At 33.9% G+C, this 20,762-nt stretch overlaps 1 protein-coding gene across 2 annotated transcripts in view; it reads right to left on the reverse strand.

Annotated features, from left to right (window-relative positions):
* Positions 1-364: 364 nt before the first annotated feature.
* Positions 365-20,762, reverse strand: part of FAP (fibroblast activation protein alpha) — a 39,845-nt gene continuing 19,447 nt past the window's right edge. For both annotated transcript variants that reach the window (XM_031599554.2, XM_090143860.1), the window contains 15 exons: positions 19,071-19,115; positions 17,773-17,877; positions 17,612-17,682; positions 16,923-16,976; positions 16,484-16,608; positions 15,303-15,350; positions 12,983-13,081; positions 12,157-12,226; positions 10,841-11,035; positions 8,812-8,866; positions 8,040-8,139; positions 4,955-5,019; positions 3,611-3,683; positions 3,275-3,348; positions 365-1,598 (listed from right to left, as the gene is read on the reverse strand). In XM_031599554.2, the coding sequence (XP_031455414.1) occupies positions 1,497-1,598; positions 3,275-3,348; positions 3,611-3,683; positions 4,955-5,019; positions 8,040-8,139; positions 8,812-8,866; positions 10,841-11,035; positions 12,157-12,226; positions 12,983-13,081; positions 15,303-15,350; positions 16,484-16,608; positions 16,923-16,976; positions 17,612-17,682; positions 17,773-17,877; positions 19,071-19,115 (1,281 nt within the window). In that variant the 3' untranslated portion in view covers positions 365-1,496. The remainder of the gene's footprint in view (positions 1,599-3,274; positions 3,349-3,610; positions 3,684-4,954; positions 5,020-8,039; positions 8,140-8,811; positions 8,867-10,840; positions 11,036-12,156; positions 12,227-12,982; positions 13,082-15,302; positions 15,351-16,483; positions 16,609-16,922; positions 16,977-17,611; positions 17,683-17,772; positions 17,878-19,070; positions 19,116-20,762) is intronic.

Below are 20,762 nucleotides of genomic sequence, written 5' to 3' on the forward strand. Positions count from 1 at the left end.
ACATTAACTTTCTTAGAGCGGTAATTTTTTCCTTTAACCATTATAGCAGTTGCATTTTAATTACATTACTAACAGAACACTCATTAACATCATGTAATTGGCAGTGTTTCCAACAAAACCTGAACTAATTGAGTATTTTCTGAAGAATTCTATCAAAGTATAATTTAACCATTACAAACAGCTTGGTAACTACATTTACATAAAGATGTCTAAGAAATGTTCTCATGTACAGAAAATCAGATTTGATACTGCCATTAACAAAATGAAGGAAGTCATTACATAGCAAATCACTTCTACATTTTAATGATTTTGACTAAACCCCATGTTTTTGTCAAGGGTCAAATTAAATGCCACAAACTCTATCTGTGCTTGTTCCACAAGCAACAACCAGTCTCTAGGAGTTGGAAAGCAGCTTGATTTTTTTTTTTTTTTTTTTTTTTTTGTTGTTGTTGTTGCTGTTTATGCTGGGAATTCTACTCCACAGTTTTTTCAGGTTATTTTGAACTTACTTGCTAATAGCAGAGCTGAGATACTGCATTAGACAGACAACAGTTCTTAGGCAGTGGGCTAATTCAGAATTTTTTAAACATCTGACCATCTGAAATGGATCTCCTGCCAATTTTCTTGCTCATACTCTTATATTATGACTGGACTCATTTAATTACCAATTAAAAGAATATATGTGATCCAGTTATTATTTATCTAGACTTTTTATAGGATGCTCTAAAATAGTCAAAATGGAAACTAAACAAAAAAGCCTGCATATTCCTTTGACCCCCCCCCAATCTGGGATGAATGACATTAAAATTAATGTAAACGTTGAGGTGATGAGTAAAAACAGGTTGAAATGTCTAACATATTCTCAAATCAGACAGAAAAAAAACAACACTGAGATAAAATAGATATTGTGAATGTCCTGCTTCCATATTTAAACTGGAATACAGATTTTTGCACAACAAGGGCTTTAAAAAAGAGCTGAATATAATTTGAATAGAGCGTTCAATAATTATCCATACTACAGCTTCAAATATTATATTCCTGTCTCTGCTTGGATTCTTTCCATGAAACTGGAAATATACATAAATTTTGAGAAACTAGTTCTTGTTAGGATGCTAATTAGTTACTTGCACTTCTTTCTTTGTCCCTTCCTATTTTACGGTTATAGTTAACAAATGTAATTATATTCATTTAGCAGCATGCCTTTGCAATGGACCACATATCTTTGGAATGCAGAATGTAGTTTAAGCAAGATGGCAATAAGTGCACATCCCGTTTACATTCCGATTTTACTTTTTGCTATCAAACAGGTGATAAATGTGCCAAAACATGTATTAACATAACACCTGCTAATATACAATCTCAAAAATGGATGTAAATATCAAATTATAAACTTCAAAGATCCTGATATCAATTTACCTGAATACAACCTGGGCACTGCTATCTCGGCATTCTCTCAGAGATATATCAGATGGCTTAGCATTCTCTGAGTAGCCTACCTATTCTGACAAAGAAAAACATTGTTTGAGGAAGTGGGTCATATGTGTGTAGAGGTGTTTGCTGGAAAGTCCTGGAATACCATGGTTCTGGTCAGTGTACCACTGAAAAGAAAGAAAAAGAAAGTCATAAACATACATGCTCTCTTCAATTCTGTATTAATTAAAAAATACCAGAACTTTTTTGTATTACCATATAGAAGAAAATACATGTCTCAAATAAATAACTTCTTACATGCTCTGATAGGATAGAAGGGAATGGATTTAGGAAGCTTAGATGTTAGGAAGAAATTCTTTACTTGGAGGTGAGGCATTGGAACTGTTTGACTAGAGAAGCAGTGGTTGCCCCATCCCTGAACAAGGCCAGGTTGGATGGGGCCCTAGGCATCTTGATCTAGTGGATGGCAACCCTGCCCATGGCAGGGGTTGAAACTACGTAGGCTTTAAGATCCCTTTCAACCCAACTAATTCAATGAGTCTATGAAGAGTAGAATTGTTCTGTCTTCTCATTTAAGGAGTAAGAGGCACCTTTGGATTGTAAAATCTGATTCCTTTATACTGGTTGTATTTGTCAGAATTTTAAAAGCAGACTGGCTTGGTTGTTTGTTTGTTTGTTTGTTTGTTTCGTGCCATGCTCCCCTGAATTCTGCCTGTTCTAAAGCCTAACTGTTTTAACACTTTTTTTTTTCTAATTTTCAACCTCAGTATGTTTCTGAGTAGTTTACTTCCACTTAATCTTGTGCCAACTGTCTTTTTGCTTCAATAGCTTTTTCTTTCCTCTGTATTTGTCCTCCACTGTATTCATAGGCAGCAATCATATTGTTTTCTAGATTTTATTTTACTTGGCTAAAAACGTTCTGCCTTCATTAAGTAAGTCAAAGATATTCCCCACATTATCCTAACACTACTGAGACTCCACTGCAGCTGAACAATAATGACTGAAACTGCAGACAGTATTCCATGTACTTTTCTAGACACTTGAGAAATGGCCCAGGTTTGCTAAATATCAGTGAAGACAGAAAATGTGCAATTCACTTGTAGAAATACCAAGTACAGGGGGACCCATGTCTGATCTATGTTCAAGGTGTTCATAGACCTGGAAAAGTTGTCTGAAGCAGACAGCCTACATGTTTGATAACAGACAAATACTTTTGTCACTAGTCTGGAGAAAACACATGCGGAAGCATAGATTAACTCCTAATTCAGTGTTACTTTTCCTCTGTTCATTTCTCATTTATATCCTGTAACCTCTCATCTATGTGTTTCTCTGCTTGCCTGCATTATCTTCCCCAGGCAAATTTTGTAGACAACTCATTTGTTTTTTCATGTCCTTGATATACTACTTGGATACCTCATTCCTTTTTTTCCTTGTTTCACCTTCTGCCTGTTACAGGCATGTCAGGTCAAGATAGAATCCATCAGAATCACTGACAATTTTGATCCCAGAAGCCAGCTTTTTCGTCTTCCTTGCTTTTATTAGCTATCATCAAATTTTAGAAAGAGGTTGGACTCTCATTCTTCTCCCTAGCTCATTTTAAAAGCTTCTATGTTATACTAGATAAGAGAAAAATTCTGTTAAAATACAGAGAGAGTTTTGAGGGGAAGAGCAAGTGAATCCTTTAAGGAAGAAATGATTTGTAAACAGTAAAATTGCAGTAAAATTGCCAGATCTTGTTGAACTGTGTTCTTAAAAACATCAACAAACAACATCAACATATCAGATAAGCTTGTTGATAAAGCTGTAAACCAATGTTCAAAATGAAAAATAGTCTGTTATTTACCATTGCCTGGAAATCCACCTGTGCATTAACCAGAGCTTTTGCAATTTGTGCTGAGTTCTGAAAATGTACGTTATCTGAAAAATAGGAAAAAAGATTGGCTGTTGAAATGTGTAAATACCACAAAGCATAAAATTCTAGTGCATTAAGTTGTGTCCACTGATTATCAAGCAATACAGTTGACATAACTAAGAACGAGCAAGCATCTAATAACATGTTGCATGGAAATCTATCAAAGATCTAAGTACTGATCCTAATCAAAGGCACAGAAAGATGCTTAATGTTTTTCAAACAAAGTGATTCTGGTTCTGTATTTGTACTACCATTTGCAAACCTCACCATCTGCTGTTCCATGAATGAGAAGATACTCAACGTTTTGGAAATTCTTTGCTCTTGCCATCACAGTTGAATTCTGTTGAGATGAAAAGTGAAGAGTTCAGCAGCTTCAATTTAAACTACTAAGCCATGGAGCTGAAAGGTTTAAATTACCCAGTGTAACAGCAATCAAACAGTTGGACTGGCATCATAAAGAAAGCAGTAACTTCATCTAAATCTGAGATTAATAGAAGCTAAATAAATTTATAGGCACTTCACAAAAAGCACAGTACCCACCATGTGTCATTTTCTGTAATTCCTGGCTACACAGAGCAGCTCTGTGAAGGCAGTTTGGTATTGAGCATTGCTGCAATTTGGATTAGGATGGAGAATAGACACTGAGAATATAGAAACATAGAATGGCTTAGGTTGGAAAGGACCTTAAAAATCATCTAATTCCAAATCCTCTGTAGTGGACAAAACTGCCACTCACTAGATCAGGCTGCCCAGGGCCCCATCCAACCTGGCCTTGGGCACCTCCATGAATAGGCTATCCACAGCTTTCCTGAGCAACCTGTGCCAGGGTCTCACCTCCCTCTGAGTAATGAATTTCTTCCTAACATCTAACCTAAATATCCCCTCTTTTAGTTTAAAGCCATTCTCTCTTGTCCTATCACTGTCAGACCACATAAAAAGTCTGTTTCCCCTTCCTGCTTGTGAGCTCCTTTCAAAGTCCTAGAAGGTCACCCCAGAACTTTTTCTTCTCTAGTTGGAACAAGCCCAGCTGCCTCAGCCCTGCATAAGAGAGGTGATCCAGCCCTCTGATCATAGTACAAAATCCTAAGAGTGCTTTCTCTAACTTCTCTGGGTTTATTTCAGGCTTGTCTGTATTGAGAGCTGGTATGTGTGCTGCTAGAGGAAGCTATAGATTTCCTATCAACGTGAAGAAAAGCAAAAATGCAATCTGTTCCTGCAGAGGAATGTGTTCTGACTTTTTAGTATGAAGACATTTTTATCAGACAACTAAACTGGCATAACTTAGCAAATATTACCAACCAAAACCTAGTAAACACCAACATTTTAACCTCTATCATGAGTTCTTTCCTAAGTTAATGATTTGCAGTGTCAAAACAGACAAATTTGTCCAATGAGAAAATAAGAATCCTACAGTTTATTATACCTAGGACTGATAAATATAAAACTGTGAGTAATTACAGAGATATGAATTTCAGAGCAGCAGCTTTAGCTGCTAGAGGGGCACCATTATGCTAGCTGGCAGGTCTTCTATATCATTGCATTTTCACTATTCTGCTTGTCTATGGAAATGTGATTCAGGTTTAAGGCAAATGAAAAAGAATGCATTCTCACCTTATAGTGCTCAAGATTATCAGACTCTACAGGAAGACCCATAAATCGTTCTGTGTAGATAGATGCTGTCATATTAAAGAAGAAAAAAGCAATAGATAAAGAATGCAGATTGTGCCTCCAGTGACGCATAGAAAATTGAACATTTATGTTAACTATATCTGTTCTGCTTGATTTCCTCATAACACAACAAATCTAAACATATTAAAAAATATGAAGGATAGTTAATACATCTCCTCCTAACAGTCCTTGCAGAAATAGTGGTTCGATACTCATCTGTAGAAACAAGATTTTGTGGATAAATACAATTAACTCATGCTACTTTATGCTACTGGTTTGAGCTCCTGAAGTCAGATAAATGAGTCACGTTGTTGAATAATTTCAGTGTGGTGGAAAGATAGTAGAGACTACTAAAAAAAAACGCAGAGAAGAATTCCAGCCTGGGATGCACATGAGTATTTACACTGAATATGGAAGAAATGTTCTTTTTTCTTTTTCCTACTGGTTGGAAATGAGAAATACTTATGGGGAAATAGGAAAAGATAAAGACTTGCATTGAAAAAACATTACAATTGCTTTTCAGTCTCTGTCCAGTTCCTTTGTCTAACTGCAACGAAGGTTGTTCATGGATTTGAAAACAAAAAAAAGAACAAATAACTGAACAGTATGTAACACCAAGAAACCATTAGGAACGGCTTCCTTTGAGCTGCCTGTATGTTTGTAATTTAACTGAAAGCAGTTATGAAAATCTGTGTAAAACTGATGTAACAGCTGTCACTACAAGAACATTATTTATGACTATCATTGAAAGAGTTACTGGCAGATACTGAGTTGTCAAGCTGCAGTACTATGAGAATTTTATTTATTTTATGCAGTCAGGGCTTTCTGATGATGAAAAGCTGGCATCTTTCTTTCACATAACAGAAGTACTGGCCACTGTAATTATTCAGAAATTGAGGTTAGAAAGAACCTCTGGAGGTCATTTTGTCCCATCCTCCTGTACATGCAGGGTCTGATAGAGCTGGTTGCTTACAACTACGTTAGCCATATCTAGATGGCTTCTGATTATCTTCAAGGTGGGAGACTTCACAAACACCCTGTGCAACCTGTGTCAGTGTTTCAGCCACACAGTAGATATGTGTTTCCAGATGAACCTCCTGTGTTTGACTTTGTGCCCATTGTCTCTTGTCTGGGCGCCACTGGAAAGAGTCTGTCTCTATCCTCTTTGCATCCTCCCTTCACATATTTATACACATTGATAACATTCCAAGTCTCCTTGTGCCTTCCTAAACAGAGAAGTAAGTCTCCCATAGATATTTTCTAATAAACTAAGTGCAGAAAAACCTAAGTAGATCATCTTTTATCAAAATTCTTTATCATTCAATGAAAACAGAAAATGTGCAATATCTGTTGTCAACACAGTGTCAAACAACCATATTGGGCTTGAGTTTTCAATAAAATAAACTCTTTTTGAATGGCTGGCATTTCTACAGCATTTTGAGCCAAATTCTCCACTCTCTTCTACCAGTATAGCTACAACAAGTCCACTGAGGTCAGCAAGAATAGTGTTACAATGACTAAGTGGAAGATTCAGCTTGTCAATTACTGAAGAAAAAAAGAGAGAGATTGAGAATTTTAATAAAGCAGTCACATATTTAATGTTTAAACCATACATTGTCCCTGAATTCAATTTGACTTATAATTGTTCAGTTGCTATATTAACTGACAGAAAATGGAGGTGAGTGGGAAGTTTTTAGAAAAAAGTTATGCTCCAAACTCTAATCTATGCATCTAAAAGAAAGCAGTACTAAATTTAGAAGCTCTAGGAGCCAGTACATTCTCTGACATTACAACTCTCCTTGGAATCTCAGATATGTAGCATCCTATAGTTTTGCCCCTAACATAGTTCACCACAATATTAACATGTTTTGTTTGCCAAAACTCATGACTAATGACTTAGTTCTGCTTCCTTCCTTCCTTCCTTTGGGAGCACCTCTAGGCAGTACTTTGCCTGCCTAGATTTTCCAGTGTGCTTTTAGAAAGACTCTTTAATAATCCCTTGAAAACTCGACTAAAGTGAGACCTTTGCAAAAATAGTGCTTAATGCCTGCATTCGAGAAATAATTTTGTGATCATGAGCGAAGATGTCTTCAAAAAACATTCATGCCAGTGAAAACATGAAGACTATGCTTCCTGTGCCATACAAATGTTTTCCCCTTTGTTTGCAAAACACCATAAATACAAGGAATGTCTGTTCTAGCAGTCAGGGAAGCAATCCTTTCCATTTAACCAAAATTTTTTCTCATAACCAAGACTTCTTAGCAAACGACCATATGCTAAGTAAATGTGTTCAAAGTGCTACATTTTCCTCACTGAAAACATGCATGGCATGATTCTTTTTTACACTAAGGTTCCTCTACGCCATGCCAAAAGCTAGCAGGTCTGCAAGTATGAGTATGCATCTGCTTTATTCGCACAGTACGGCCCTCAGATTATACTCCCAGAGATTCTTCAAAACAGTTTGGAGCTTTAGTCAGTAAACATAAAGAAAAATATGGCTTATAACACAACAGTGAGGGTGTGGCTGAGAAAAATCTAAGGGGTAAATACTTAAAAATAAAAAATAGGAGTTCAGACATAAATATGTCCCTCTCTTTTTCTTTGCTTTTTGGAAATAGCCTTGCAATCATCAGTGGTAGTCATTCCTGACAGAGTTCATTTGCAGATGAAGTTGGAGTGTACTGTGACTACAACACAGTTCATCTGTTTCTGAACTCAGTGATACAATTTTAACAGGATTTTTTTCAGGGAGATCACTCCAGAGTATGGTGGTTTACTGAGCGGGCTTTACACCCTTACACTTACAGATGTGCATTTGGAATTGTGACAAAATCTGTTTCAAACTGTCAATTGCAGTCTGTTATTTTCAGTAAGGAAAATGTTAAACTTAAGGTCTTAAGAGTTTTATGTTTAGGTAATTGCACTGCCTTTAGGTTTCATATTGCCATTCTCTTGCAATGAATTCATTTAGAAAGTCATTAAATGCTGCATCTCTTTCCAAGTCAGCTTTTATGACAAGTTTCCATACCATAATATTCCCAGCTGGAAACAGGAGCCACAGCTATTCCACATTTAAATACTCCACTGCCAGATCCAAGTGCCAGAGAAGTTACATATCCACCATAGGACTAGGAAGAAATCAGAGATAGTTTAAAACTATTGTGAAGCACCATTTTGTTCTCCAGATCAAACTCATATATATTAATTTCAAACTAAGTATTTTGCTTTAAATACACAGAGGATTTATATTTTGATTTTGAATGGATCTCATACAAATCTGGAAAAGACAAACAGTAAAAAAATAAAATACAAGGTCTTTCTAAATGATAATCAGAAAAAAATGAACACGTACAAAGAGAAAAGTATTGCAAAGTGTTAATGAATGGCTATCATAACAGTTTATTTTGTAAACTTGCCTGTTACTGCTGGTTAATCAATATTGATTTACCTGGACAGCGAAAAGAGGTGGATAACGTGCCTCCAATCCCTTTTGGCATTCCTTACAGTACTGTCCCTAATTCACAAGACCCTTAGGCATTTTTTATCAGCTTGCTTTCCTGCAGATACTAAGCAGGCTAGGAAGCAGGGTTTCAGTAATGTCTGTGCATTCTTTAGCTAGACATTAATGATGAACAATTGAGCTTAAAAAGCTTAAAAATTTCTTTAAGGGGACTGTGTGGCATATATGCTACCTCTATAGTTATCTTAAGCTAACTCTTTTCTAGAGAGGAATAAGGAAGAATTATATGCAATTACATTACAGGATTATTTCCAGACAAATAAAAAGATAAACCACTTACCCAGCCCCATATTGCTATTCGTTTCTCATCAATAAAACCCATTTCTATAAATTTCCTGTGGAAAAAAAAAGATAGAAATAAATGTATTATTGCAAAACAACAATGTTAATACTATACCCAATTAGCAAAAAATATTTTTCTCACTTTTTTCAAACATCATGACAATTTCAGCAAATTGACAATCAACATAGCGTATCTGATTTCTACAAAGCATTTGACTAACAGACATTTCAGAGGAAAGGAAGATTTTTTCTTCAATGAATAAAAATAGACAAAATAAATTGTTTATTTGCATAATATTTTTTGCTCCAGAGGATAAAATGAGGACTCTACACAACTAGAATCTTGTAAAAAAAAAAGTTATTTTTAATACCTAATATCTACCTGGATATAATGTCCTGACTCTCCAAATTAAGCTTCATACATTAAGGAAAATGTTGGGTCAAGACAGAAAGAGATACAACCCAGGAGATATATCAGCAGCTGTTAGCCTTATTTTACTAGGGCAAGCACAAATGACAGGCAATACCTAAAATATCCAATGCAGTCTGGGTGGAACCAAATTAGATGAGCCAAAAAGTGATTCAGCTTTGTTATATTGCTGTCTTAACCCATGGGGTTCCTCCTATAGTAAAAGCCCCTCCAAGATCTTCCCGCTAGAGTATATGATTGATTTTCTCTAAAACTCTTGCATCTTAAACCATGTGTTAGATCAGGAAGATGGAATGCAATGCATTTAACTGAATAAAAATTTAGCCTAGGTGCTGACAGAAAATTGGGAAGTGTGAAGTCTGAGGTCATTTTTTCACAGCTTGTCTCAGCAAATTCTGCAACTGCAGAATCAGATTCCCTCGTCTCTGGCATTTTATGTCCAAGTGACAATTTGGACTAATTTCTCTCTCTTTAAACATGTTGTTGCTGCTAATAGATTCAAGAAATACAATAAAATTATGTATTACATTGAAAAACTTAGCATGATAAACAGATATTTTGTTTCATTTATCACTGAAAACAATAATGATGTGTTTATATTATTGAGGTGGAAAATGAATTATCACAAAGCAGGAACAGACATCCTCCTCACATACTCTTATGAATGCAGGCAGTGTTCTTAAGCAAGTAGAAAAGGCAGGGGGATTCTGGACTTCTATATCCAATTTCTAACTGCTAGTTACTACTAGGCCCATTAACTAGGGAAATATTATTAAATACATGGAATTTTAACTATGCCCTGATAGGACAAATTCAAGATCAAACCAAAGAATAAATTTCTTATTTTCTTACTAAAATTCTTACTCTCCTATTCTTGTGAGGTTCAAACTAAACAATTCTTTAAATGTTCACTTTAACACTGCTACTGCATCTGTAAAGTTAACAGACAGACTCGCTTTAAAATCTCAGCTTTCTCTCCCCTCCAAAAGCTCTTAAGGACTTCTTTTCCTTTAGGAACCTCGTAAGTGTTTCTATGCAGGGGTGTAAATTGTGGGGAACAGCTACTGGAGGATCTCAGATACTTTCTGACTTTTATAAGTATTTTAAGATGGCTTGGAAAAGAAGTTTATGGAAAAGTCAGAGTCAGGATTCAATTTTTTTTATGTTTGACTTTTAGCTAAAAGCTATGGTCCATCACTGGCTAAGATCACAGGATCTCAGACATGATTTCTATTTCTGTTTCTATTGTGGTTGAGGTAGATTTCCCCTACAGGGAAGACTTCAGAATAGTGGAAAATATATTAGCTTACCTCTCACCACTGATGCTCATACTTACTTAGGCCTCTGATGATGCCCTTACAAAATGAAAGTGCCAAGATCCAAATATGTATTTAGTAGTAGATGTAGTACACAACACAAAACCAAATTGACATCAAATACCTCACTAGTATTTTATTTCTACAAGTTTTACACCTTATTTCCTGGAGACTTCAGCTCTCCAGAAGAAAGGTACAGGAGTACATTTAATCTATCTTTTTTTCCACATTTTTTGTAGTTGTGTAAGTACAACAATTGTATTGGGAGATATTCTACTTACTTCACTGCTGAGATTTGGTCCTCAACTTCATAGACTCCTAGTCTTCGATAAACTGCATGCAAAATCTTGTCACCTTGATAAGCTGTTCCTCTGCCATCTACTAGAGCAACAATAATTCCCTCTTTGCTTGCAAGATAGGTTATCCAGCTAATGCTAAATGTGTGTTTCACATTCTGACTGCATGGTCCTCCATATCTAGAAGTAAAGACATTTTCAACTCATATGTATAAATGAATACCAGATACTGGACTATAGATAAGTATAACTTATATTTTCTCTACAAGTATTTTGCTAAATGGCTGTGGTTTAGAGAGTTCAGTAGATAGAAACAGTACTACTACCGTTTTCATATATTCATGAAATTTTACTTTCTAAAATTCATTTAAATCCTTAATGCCTTATGCTTAAGGCAAGTTCCATTTGTTTTAGCTGAGACAAAGGGGCTTGACATCAGGTATCCATCCTAAGGGGAATATTTGGAAGAGCAATGCTTCAATTTTTAATTACTTCCAAATTCATTGGGTATAGAAATTAGGTGTAATAGCACTTTTTGATTCTTCCCCCCCCCCCCCCCCCACCTTCTCCCCCATGATTTCATAGAATCACCAAGATTGGAAAACACCTACAAGATCATCCACAGTCCAACTTTCCACATATCACCAATTTGATATTCACATGTATTATGCATTAACAAAGAAAACAACAACAGAAGTCTTAAGCTTTTTGGTCATTACTAGACCTCTGTTTCAGTAGAGAATATCATGTACTGTAGGAACTATTGGCTGAACACACCTCACATAGCTGAGCAGTATAGAGACACTATTTATGACAATGATCTAATACAAATTATCATGTGACTTCTAGGACATAATTGACTTCATCTTCTGATCTAAATTTCAGCCAAACATATTCAGCTTTGGTGGACCTTTGGATCATATAAGGATTAGGGTTTTTTCTTTTCCCTGCTTGTAAGAAAAGCTCTTATATTTTCCATATCAACAAATCTGAAATCAATATATTCAAATTGCTTCAGGATAAATAGAAGCAGCAACTGAACTAGGAAATCCAAGCAATAAACAATATGCCTTTATTCTTTTTCTTTCACTAAGGATCTAACCCTTGATAAATATTGAAAACCTCATTGATTTCCCTTAGGTTGAATTTCTACTCCAGAAATATATTAAACAAACAAAAAAAAAACAAAATAGTTTTTCTTTTGCATTACAAAATACTGCAAACATCTTAGATTTCCCTAAATTATAATGAATATTTTTATGTCAAAACAGTAAAATTGAAAGAAATAAATTGTTACATACACTTGAATAAGCAGTGGGTACTTCTTGGATCTATCAAACTGTGGGGGTAGAAGCATTTTGTACCACAAAGCTAGAAGAGACATATCAAAGTTATATCACTAATGGTTACAATGGTTTCTCCAAGCACAATTCAGTTTGATGAAATAGTAATAAAATAGTAATAGAATATGAATCAGCACAAACTACAGAGTGCATAAACGGTAAACCACAAAATTCATACAAGTAATTGTTTATGTTGAACTGTTTAGAAATAATCTTGAAAAAAAAACAAGTGCTCATTTTTATTATTTAAATTATGCTATGTATAAAGTTATGACTTCACCTAGAAATAGGTTTCTAGTTTTCCTGGTGTCTAAAAATACACAACTAGGAGTACAACTGTTATTAAGATTTTGAGAAATGAGTTTTGGAAACATTACAATGATTCACTACTATGGAATATTATTTGTAAATTTACTAAGGAAAACAACAATGTAGGCAAGTTAATATAACATATAAATGGCAGTTTTTGTTTCATTTTTTTATTATCACCATACTATAGTGTTTTTATGTGATATTTAAATACCACAGCAATATCATTAATTATTTTTTTTACTTGGATCATGAAGAAGAAATGTGTTTTACATTTTATATTATTTATGGTTACACTGAGGAACAGACAGGTCACAAAAGACAGAATGATGATCTGATTTTTAATCTAACATGCTAACAAGTTTGATCTACAAAAAGATTATACTTACTATAACAAAATGAAGGCAAAATAAAGAAAGCTAAATGTAAAAAATAAATAAAAATATGTATAAATAAAAGAATGTTTAATTCTTACTTATACCATCCACTTCAAGTTTATTAATTTCTTCTTTTGGCAGTATGATCTCTTGCAAAGCAGACTGCAATTCCTGATTGTCTTCTAATATTCTGAGCTCTAAGGAAAATAAATGTCCAAATTATTAATCAGCTTATTTGTTAATTTCTCTTTGTTAAATAAGATACGTTTTGTATTATTTGAACAATAAGAAAATCTGTGTCAGTTTACAAGCAGAATAATGAAATCTGCTTAGTTCAATTTGGGCTTGATCAAATAGCTAAATGAAAGCAAGGCACTGGGGTTGCAGTGCACAAATATCCCTTAATTTTTTATAGGATACATATTTTGCAATGCAAATAATTTCACACACTAGCTGTGAATAATAGAGTTCTGGATGTTAGGAGGAAGCTTTTCTCCTGCAGCACCTCCTTTCCTGCTTATTATAATACTGTCAATTTAGACTCTGAGACTATGGGGCAGTATGGTTAAGCCCATGTATATTTGTGAATATCTTGTTTCTGGGCTAACACAGAATATTTGGTTTCCTATGGGGCTGAATCAAACCTATAGTTAACTACCTTATTGTATATTCCCACAAAGACACTAGACACACTGTATAGTTGTCCTTATTAATGGATTGCTGCACACTTAGCACGCTTCATTGTGGTTTTTTTATGTTTGTTTGTTTGTTTTCTCCTTGGTATTCTATTTTTTACTTTGTTTGAGGCACAATTTACTGTTTTATCATTTTAAAATCACTATTAATAATTTAGCTAGTTTCTAGTACAGAGCTATATATTATGAATTCACTGGGTATTAGTTTCCTTATGCTGTTTTCCAAGAGTATTGGTGAATTAATATTGTAAGTAATAGAAATCTGTGACTTTCATCTTTACTTTCAAAATGAAAGAGAATATTCTTTTAGACTCCAGGAGATCTTTCCTTTGTGAGTTTGTTTTTTTTTTTTTAAATGTTTTCTTTCTTTTTTTTTTTTTTTTTGTGGAAAGCACTTCCGGTTTCTGGAAATGCTGAAAAAATAAAAGTACTACTACTCTCAGCATGTTTTGAGCTAAATTATGCTCAGAAAATAGCAGAAATATAAAACTAGAACATTTTCTTTCAAAGTACTCTGACAATTTTTGCAGACTCAAGTGAATTTTTATGGCTGAAATATCATCCTAGTTTTGGATACACATGCAAGCTCAGCTGATCCCCATTCCATCCTTCCTTTCTAATCTGAATCTTGCCCTTTACCACAAATTAATTGTAAACATGCTGAAGGGAGCTTCCAGATTAGCCCATGTCAATTTAACAATATGTTCCTGCTAAAATTCATGAGATATATGTTCAAAATGCCAACCAAAATCAAAGTGATCCACAAAGAGTCTTTCACAGCTTGCAATCAAATCCACGACAATTAGTTTTGCACCACAAAAGAGACTATGAAAGCAGAGGACTTCAGTAAGATTAATACACAAAAGGACACAAAAGGTCAAAGAGCCTAAGAGTGAGGAAACAGTGGTAAACATCCTTTAAATGAAACTTCTCTCTTGCAGAGAGGTTGAGGAATGCATAACTACTACAAAGTTTAGGAACTTTGCTGCATTTCATGCAATTCCTATTTTCATAAGGAAGATATATATTATGGGCTCTTGATAAACAAGGTTGGGGAGAGGAGGAGAGCGGAGGGGAAGGAAAGAGAGGGGACTAGTAGTTGGAGAGGTCAGAATGTTTCTTGCTGGAGTTTCAGTTCTGTATAGATAACTACATCTCCTCTGAAACAGTTATTTGAATGGATACTTTTTACAATTCTTCTGAAAAAACTTTCAGTCTTCCCTGGTATCTGCTGATGGCTGAAGACCACCCAAATTCTAATTAGTACAGTACAGTACCCCGATGTATGAACTCTAAGTACTACACTGAAGTCGATTGGCATAGGCTTCTGGTAGGACTGCTTCATGAAAAAAAAAGTCAGAAAATTTTGAGCTATGAAAAGGGATAGTTTTGAAGTCAGAACAAAGTATTCTACAAAGTTTGGCTTAAAATTTGGTAGACAAAGAGATGCCTATATCGATTTCATCTATAACATATGAACAAATAAAAGAACATCATAAATTTCTTAGGGTCAGAAATGAAAATAAATACATCACTGTATTCATTAATGTTAGGATTTTGCTAATTAATAAAATTAGAAACACAGTAGATATTTTTATAATACTTATACAATATGAGAGGCTTTTTGATCACAATCCTAAATGATACAGTAGAGGATCTGCTTAGTGAATATCAATAAGAAATACAATTAATTGTCCAGAAATAGGCAGAGTATTTTCAGTACCTCTATCACTCTCATTCTCAAAAAGAGTAGAAATAGGAATCCCAGGACCTGTCATAATAATGAAAGGAAGGTCATTTATAGTTTGAAGCCAGAATTTGGTGATAAAGTATAATTACATTAATGTTGGTAACTGTCAGGAATTAAAGAGCTGAATACAATCAATACCATTCTTAATCTTATCCACTGAATAGAATTCTAGTCTTTACTGCACAAAATACATAAGGCAATGTGTGTGTAGACATACATACTACACCTGTATTTCTTTGCAAACATAATAGAAGTAACTTCAAATCTATTGGCAAACTCTTCCTCCATAGAGATGAAGTGACATCTAGCTAGTATCTGAGATGTGATTACATAAGATGACTGCGGAATTAACATTGTGAAACATTCTTCTGAGAACGTGTCACATTATATTTGTGAAGGTGACTGGCTTTCATATGGTGATGACCTTACAGACTATTTTGCGGAAGAATGATTGAAAGGTATTGTTATTAGCCACATTTAGTCTTCTGCTAACACAGGTCCTGAAAACTGTTCAGCTAATCATTCAGAGCAGAAGAACAGTAAACATTATATGACAAACGCAAAAGGAAAATCTTGGATAGTTTTTCCCCTGCTTTTTTTAGACTGTAACTTCACTGTACTTTGATTAAGATGGATGAACTCATTACTCATGCTTCTGTATTATTAGTGGTTTCAATAATCACACATTTTGATGAATTGAATTTTTATACTTGAAAAAATATTTTCAAGTAGCAAATATCCAGCATTTTTGTAGCTGACAGATTTTGATCATTTCAATTGGGTAACATATTGTAATGGTTTATCAGAGCTACCTTTGATTATATACATAAGAAATCAATCTTTTCAAAATCCTGCTCTTGCTACTGCAAGAATAACTTTGATGAGTCAACTTCAAATCTGTTTTGTGCCATAGAATATTTTCAAATATTTGTTTTTAATTCTAAAAATCCCAAGCTTTTGAGGAAAAATTTATAAAAGTGAAAAAAAAAAAAATCCAAAGTTTTTGAACATGGAAAAATTTGTAGAAAAATTTTTGGTTAACAGTGAAATTTCTATGATTCCTTGGTCATTGTTTGCATTAACAGTTACTAAATATGGTTTTGATACATCTGACAAAATAATTGGTTTTATGTTTGTTCCCATGCTATACATACCATAACAGATCAAGGCATAATACTTAGAGCGCTCACTGAACCTTGCTGTATAATACTGGCATCTCTCTTTCCGTAAATTGCAAGTAATGCATAGTTTTCTGATAGGCTTACTTCCAATACTAATTCTAGGAGAAAAATAAAATACAACAATTATTAATTTTGCTACAACTAACTTTGTATATGTCTGCCTCACATGCTGGAACAGCATACTTGGAAAACAGTTCCTTTTAAAAATAAATGTTTTCCCTTTTTATTATTTTTTTCCTATCAGCATATTTAAACTTCAGATGGTATTTCTTGATTCTCAGACATAAAAAGGTCATGATTTAATTAAAATAGCTTGATAAATTGCACTTTAAACATTTTGAAACAAAATTCTGTTATTGAAAAATCCACACCCATCACTTAGTATCATTAATACAACATTGATAACACTTACTTGTAAATATTTCTTCTCCCTGGATAGCCTTCAAATTCATTGCTTGAGTAGAAACTGTGAATTAATTTAAATGTTAATAAATAATCCATAAAATGATGAGCTGTGAACCAGCATCATGACAAAAAGATGTCTTGGAAGTTAACTTACACTTCTCAGATTGCTGCTCATGATGGAAGATTAAACTAAGCTTACATGCCCTTCATCTTAGTAAATCTTTGCTCAAATTCTCATTAGGTAATAAATACACCATATAAATCAGAGTTCTATCTTAATTCTCAAAAGACAATCACCTCAATTGTGTAAGATACATCTAACTGCATAGTGAACCAAATGAGAGACCATAGTTCAAATGCAATGAAATAAAACTGAAATAATTTCTATTTGTAGGTAGGTTAATCAAATATTTAATTTTAAGTATTTCTAGATAAGACTCTCATAAATGGGAGACTGCTAATAAACTGAAAGGTTGAGGGCAATTTGCAAAGACTCTACCAAAAATAAACCAAGTCTGCAAACCTGAATAATGCCTTTGCCTATGAATTTGTTGTGAATGCATTCAGTTGGATGCAATATATTCATAGATAGTTATAACTTGATGAGTTGACAAATGGCTGGTATGTGTCAAATGATTAAGTATTACTTCTATTGACAAAATACTCATAACCTATACTCTTCTGAGTGGTACTTACATTGCATCATTTGTTACTCTAAAAATATAAATTGCCTCCCATTCTCCACTTGTAATTTGGATTGCATTCTCCTGTGTGGCAAAATATATAGGTTACTGAATACAGTAAAATTATTTCATAAATTCACAGTATATTAAAGTAGAAAACTTTGATTGACTTACCACAGAACCATTGATGTAATGTATATGCTTATAACCATTTTTGTCACTAAAAATTTTGTAGTACGAACTGCTGTCTGAGGTAAAATATGGTGCAGAAACAAAGAACTGAAACAAAAGAACATTGTAGATGAGATTAAAGAAAGAATGTCCAAGCTGTTTAACAGGTTATAGTCTAAAAACTAAAAATAGCAGGACTCTATTTCGAAAGTTCAGGTGGAAAATTAACTTCAGAGAAATGTTCACCCATGATATGCACTCTTATTCAGTGTGAATTACAATTTACAATCTCTCATGTCAGCTTTTTAAAATTGGTAACACAAATACCTAAAGTTGCCCACAAATACAGGATCTTTACTTGTAGAATGGAATAATTTGCATACTCCAAATTATCTGCAGTTACATCAGAATATTTAGAGGTGACTTAAAAAGAAAAGTTTCTGAATGAAACTATTATTTGTGAACAGTGCCAGATTGGAATCCTACAAATCACAGAGTTTAGCTGATTCAATGAACAAAAACAACACAGAATGAGATCAGTATCCAGTCTTTCCCATATTATTATACTAATGCTTAAGAACAAATTATTGCAGATAAAACCATTCAGATTTTACTTCCTTTCAACCCATCACCTCCTTACTAAGGCTGTCAGCCAGTTACTGCAACTGTTTTATTTTCAAAATTATGAGGACAATGACTTGTAAATACTTCAAACCACACCAAACACTCCTGAGTGGGTATGAATAATACTAACACAAACTCAATTAGAAACTGTGACCAAAAGTTAAATTATTCCTAAGTCAGCTTCTAGGATCTCTAATCTTGGAAATCCCATAAAGGCTAAAGCAGGAATTTATGCTGCAATTTCACTAATTGTATTAAAAACCTGTCATTACAAGCTCTACAGAAGAGGTGAAAAAAGGAAAGGGACCAATGGGCTACTCCATTTAAATGTGCAATTTTTACTCAAAAAAAAAAAAAAAAAATCTCTTAGAGGATGGCATGCTGAAAATTGTGGCTCTCAGTTAAGTTTACTGCAGGACCTTTAGGCAGAGCATGTAATTCCCCATACTGAATTCTGTTAACTTTATCTGCCTGAGAGCCACATAAGAATTAACACATTTTTAATTTCAGAAAGCTAGCAGCCTCACAAAACAAAACATCATAAACCATCTGTGTAGTAGGTTTGAGACAGTAGCATTGTGTGACTCCAAATAGTGCTTTGTCATTCAAAACATCACCATGAAGATGCAGAAGCTGTAAGTTCCCATTAAATGAAAGCAGAGTACAAGAAAACCTACTCCTCCTGCCCATCCTGTTTGACTTTCCTCTATGTGCTGTTGATTCTGAAAAACAAAATCAAATGTTCACTTTTAAAGAAGTTTGTACAATAAAAATAATCAGATTACGATTAGATTAAATTAAATTAGATTTAAAAGATTCACCTAAAAAGTCTACCACCTCCTCTAAAAGAAAATTTTAGGATACTTGCTATGGTTATTTAGGAATGTGAAAAATGTCTGAGGTAAACTATATTATTGTGTTAATATAATGCTTGTTAAGTTACCACTATAACTCTGACATCAGACCTAAGTAAGATATAAGGCAATTGTTTCAACTTCATGCAACATTTACACTGAAAGCAAGAAATAACAGGAATTTTTGATTGAAAACAGCTGAAATAATTTCAGAAATAAAAACGCAGGTTAGATTTTCAGTTGGCTTGATATAATTCCTTCCATTTCATAGTAGTCATGTTGATTTATACCAGATGACAATGACTACTAGGTTTTAAGGCCTACCTTTTAAATTAAACCTTAAAAACTTTAAAACTATGGGATAAATATTTTGGTATGCAAGCTTTAAAATTCACAGAATAGTGCAAAAATGCTTTTACTTAGCAAACTGGAATGTTGAAAAGCTTGGCTACTACCATTTCCTTTGGCCAGCTGAGCATTCTGGTAAACAGTGAAGAAACATTTCTCATCCTCTGAAAACAGCTTACTATTTTGGACCAAGTTATGAATTCAATTGTTTTAATACCTTTATTGATCCAAGATATTTCTTTTATCTAATAAGTAATTCAGATTTTGTATCAAAATAAAAGATATTAGAATTTGGTGCAATCTTGCAAGAGAATTCTGGTTTTAACTACCTGAAGGAGTTATTTTCTTAGTCTGCAGTGCAATAGCAAAGACTTATGGCCACATCAGCAGTCCCACTAAAGTCAGTTTCAAATACAAATACTTGTGTTACCTATTTCATATCCACACTGTGTAAAATAACTTGAACTAGTATGGTGCAGAGAAATCTGAGGCTCTCCACTTTTGTTACTCTGTCTAAGGGGCATTTAAAAGCTTGATTTTCATCACTTCTTAAAATCTCACAAAATATACTTACAAGAATTGAAGACTGACAAAAATAACACAATTAGCAAAAACAGCCCAGATTATAACATTTTGAGATGATGAATATAAATTAAGCTGATTTTAACTCCTTGTAACATTCTTCAATATGATTTTTATAAAGTGTTATGCTGAGCATAAATGGATCAGTGCCTCCTTCTTAGAGGGGCGTGTGTGTATTTGTTTTAGTTACAAAGTTAGAAAAAACATACTCAATGTTTTCCTACAGTTTTTTTATTGAAGAGTCCTTGCTGGATGGAGCAAGTGATTAAACACTTGCATTCTATAAATGCATTTCTTTGTTTCCTTGCAAGCTCTCCTTTATATCTTTTTCATTTTATAAAATATTTATTCATAGAACAAATTAAGTTCAGCAATTTTGCTTTCTAAAGAATATGTTTTATATGTGTTGTTCTCAATGAAATTTTATTAATATTCAGAATTTTACTTTTTCCCTTCCAACTCTACACCCTGCAAACTGGCTTATTCAAGCGAACGTTGCAGGTGCTTGCTCCTTAGAATTCTGTTTAGTACTTCACAAGGGCTCCAATGAGCCATTCATTTAGTAGATGGACTTTTTTCTTATTA

This window comes from Phasianus colchicus, chromosome 7 (assembly GCF_987193195.1).
Source record: "Phasianus colchicus chromosome 7, bPhaCol1.hap1.1, whole genome shotgun sequence".
NCBI classification, from domain to species: Eukaryota; Metazoa; Chordata; class Aves; order Galliformes; family Phasianidae; genus Phasianus; species Phasianus colchicus.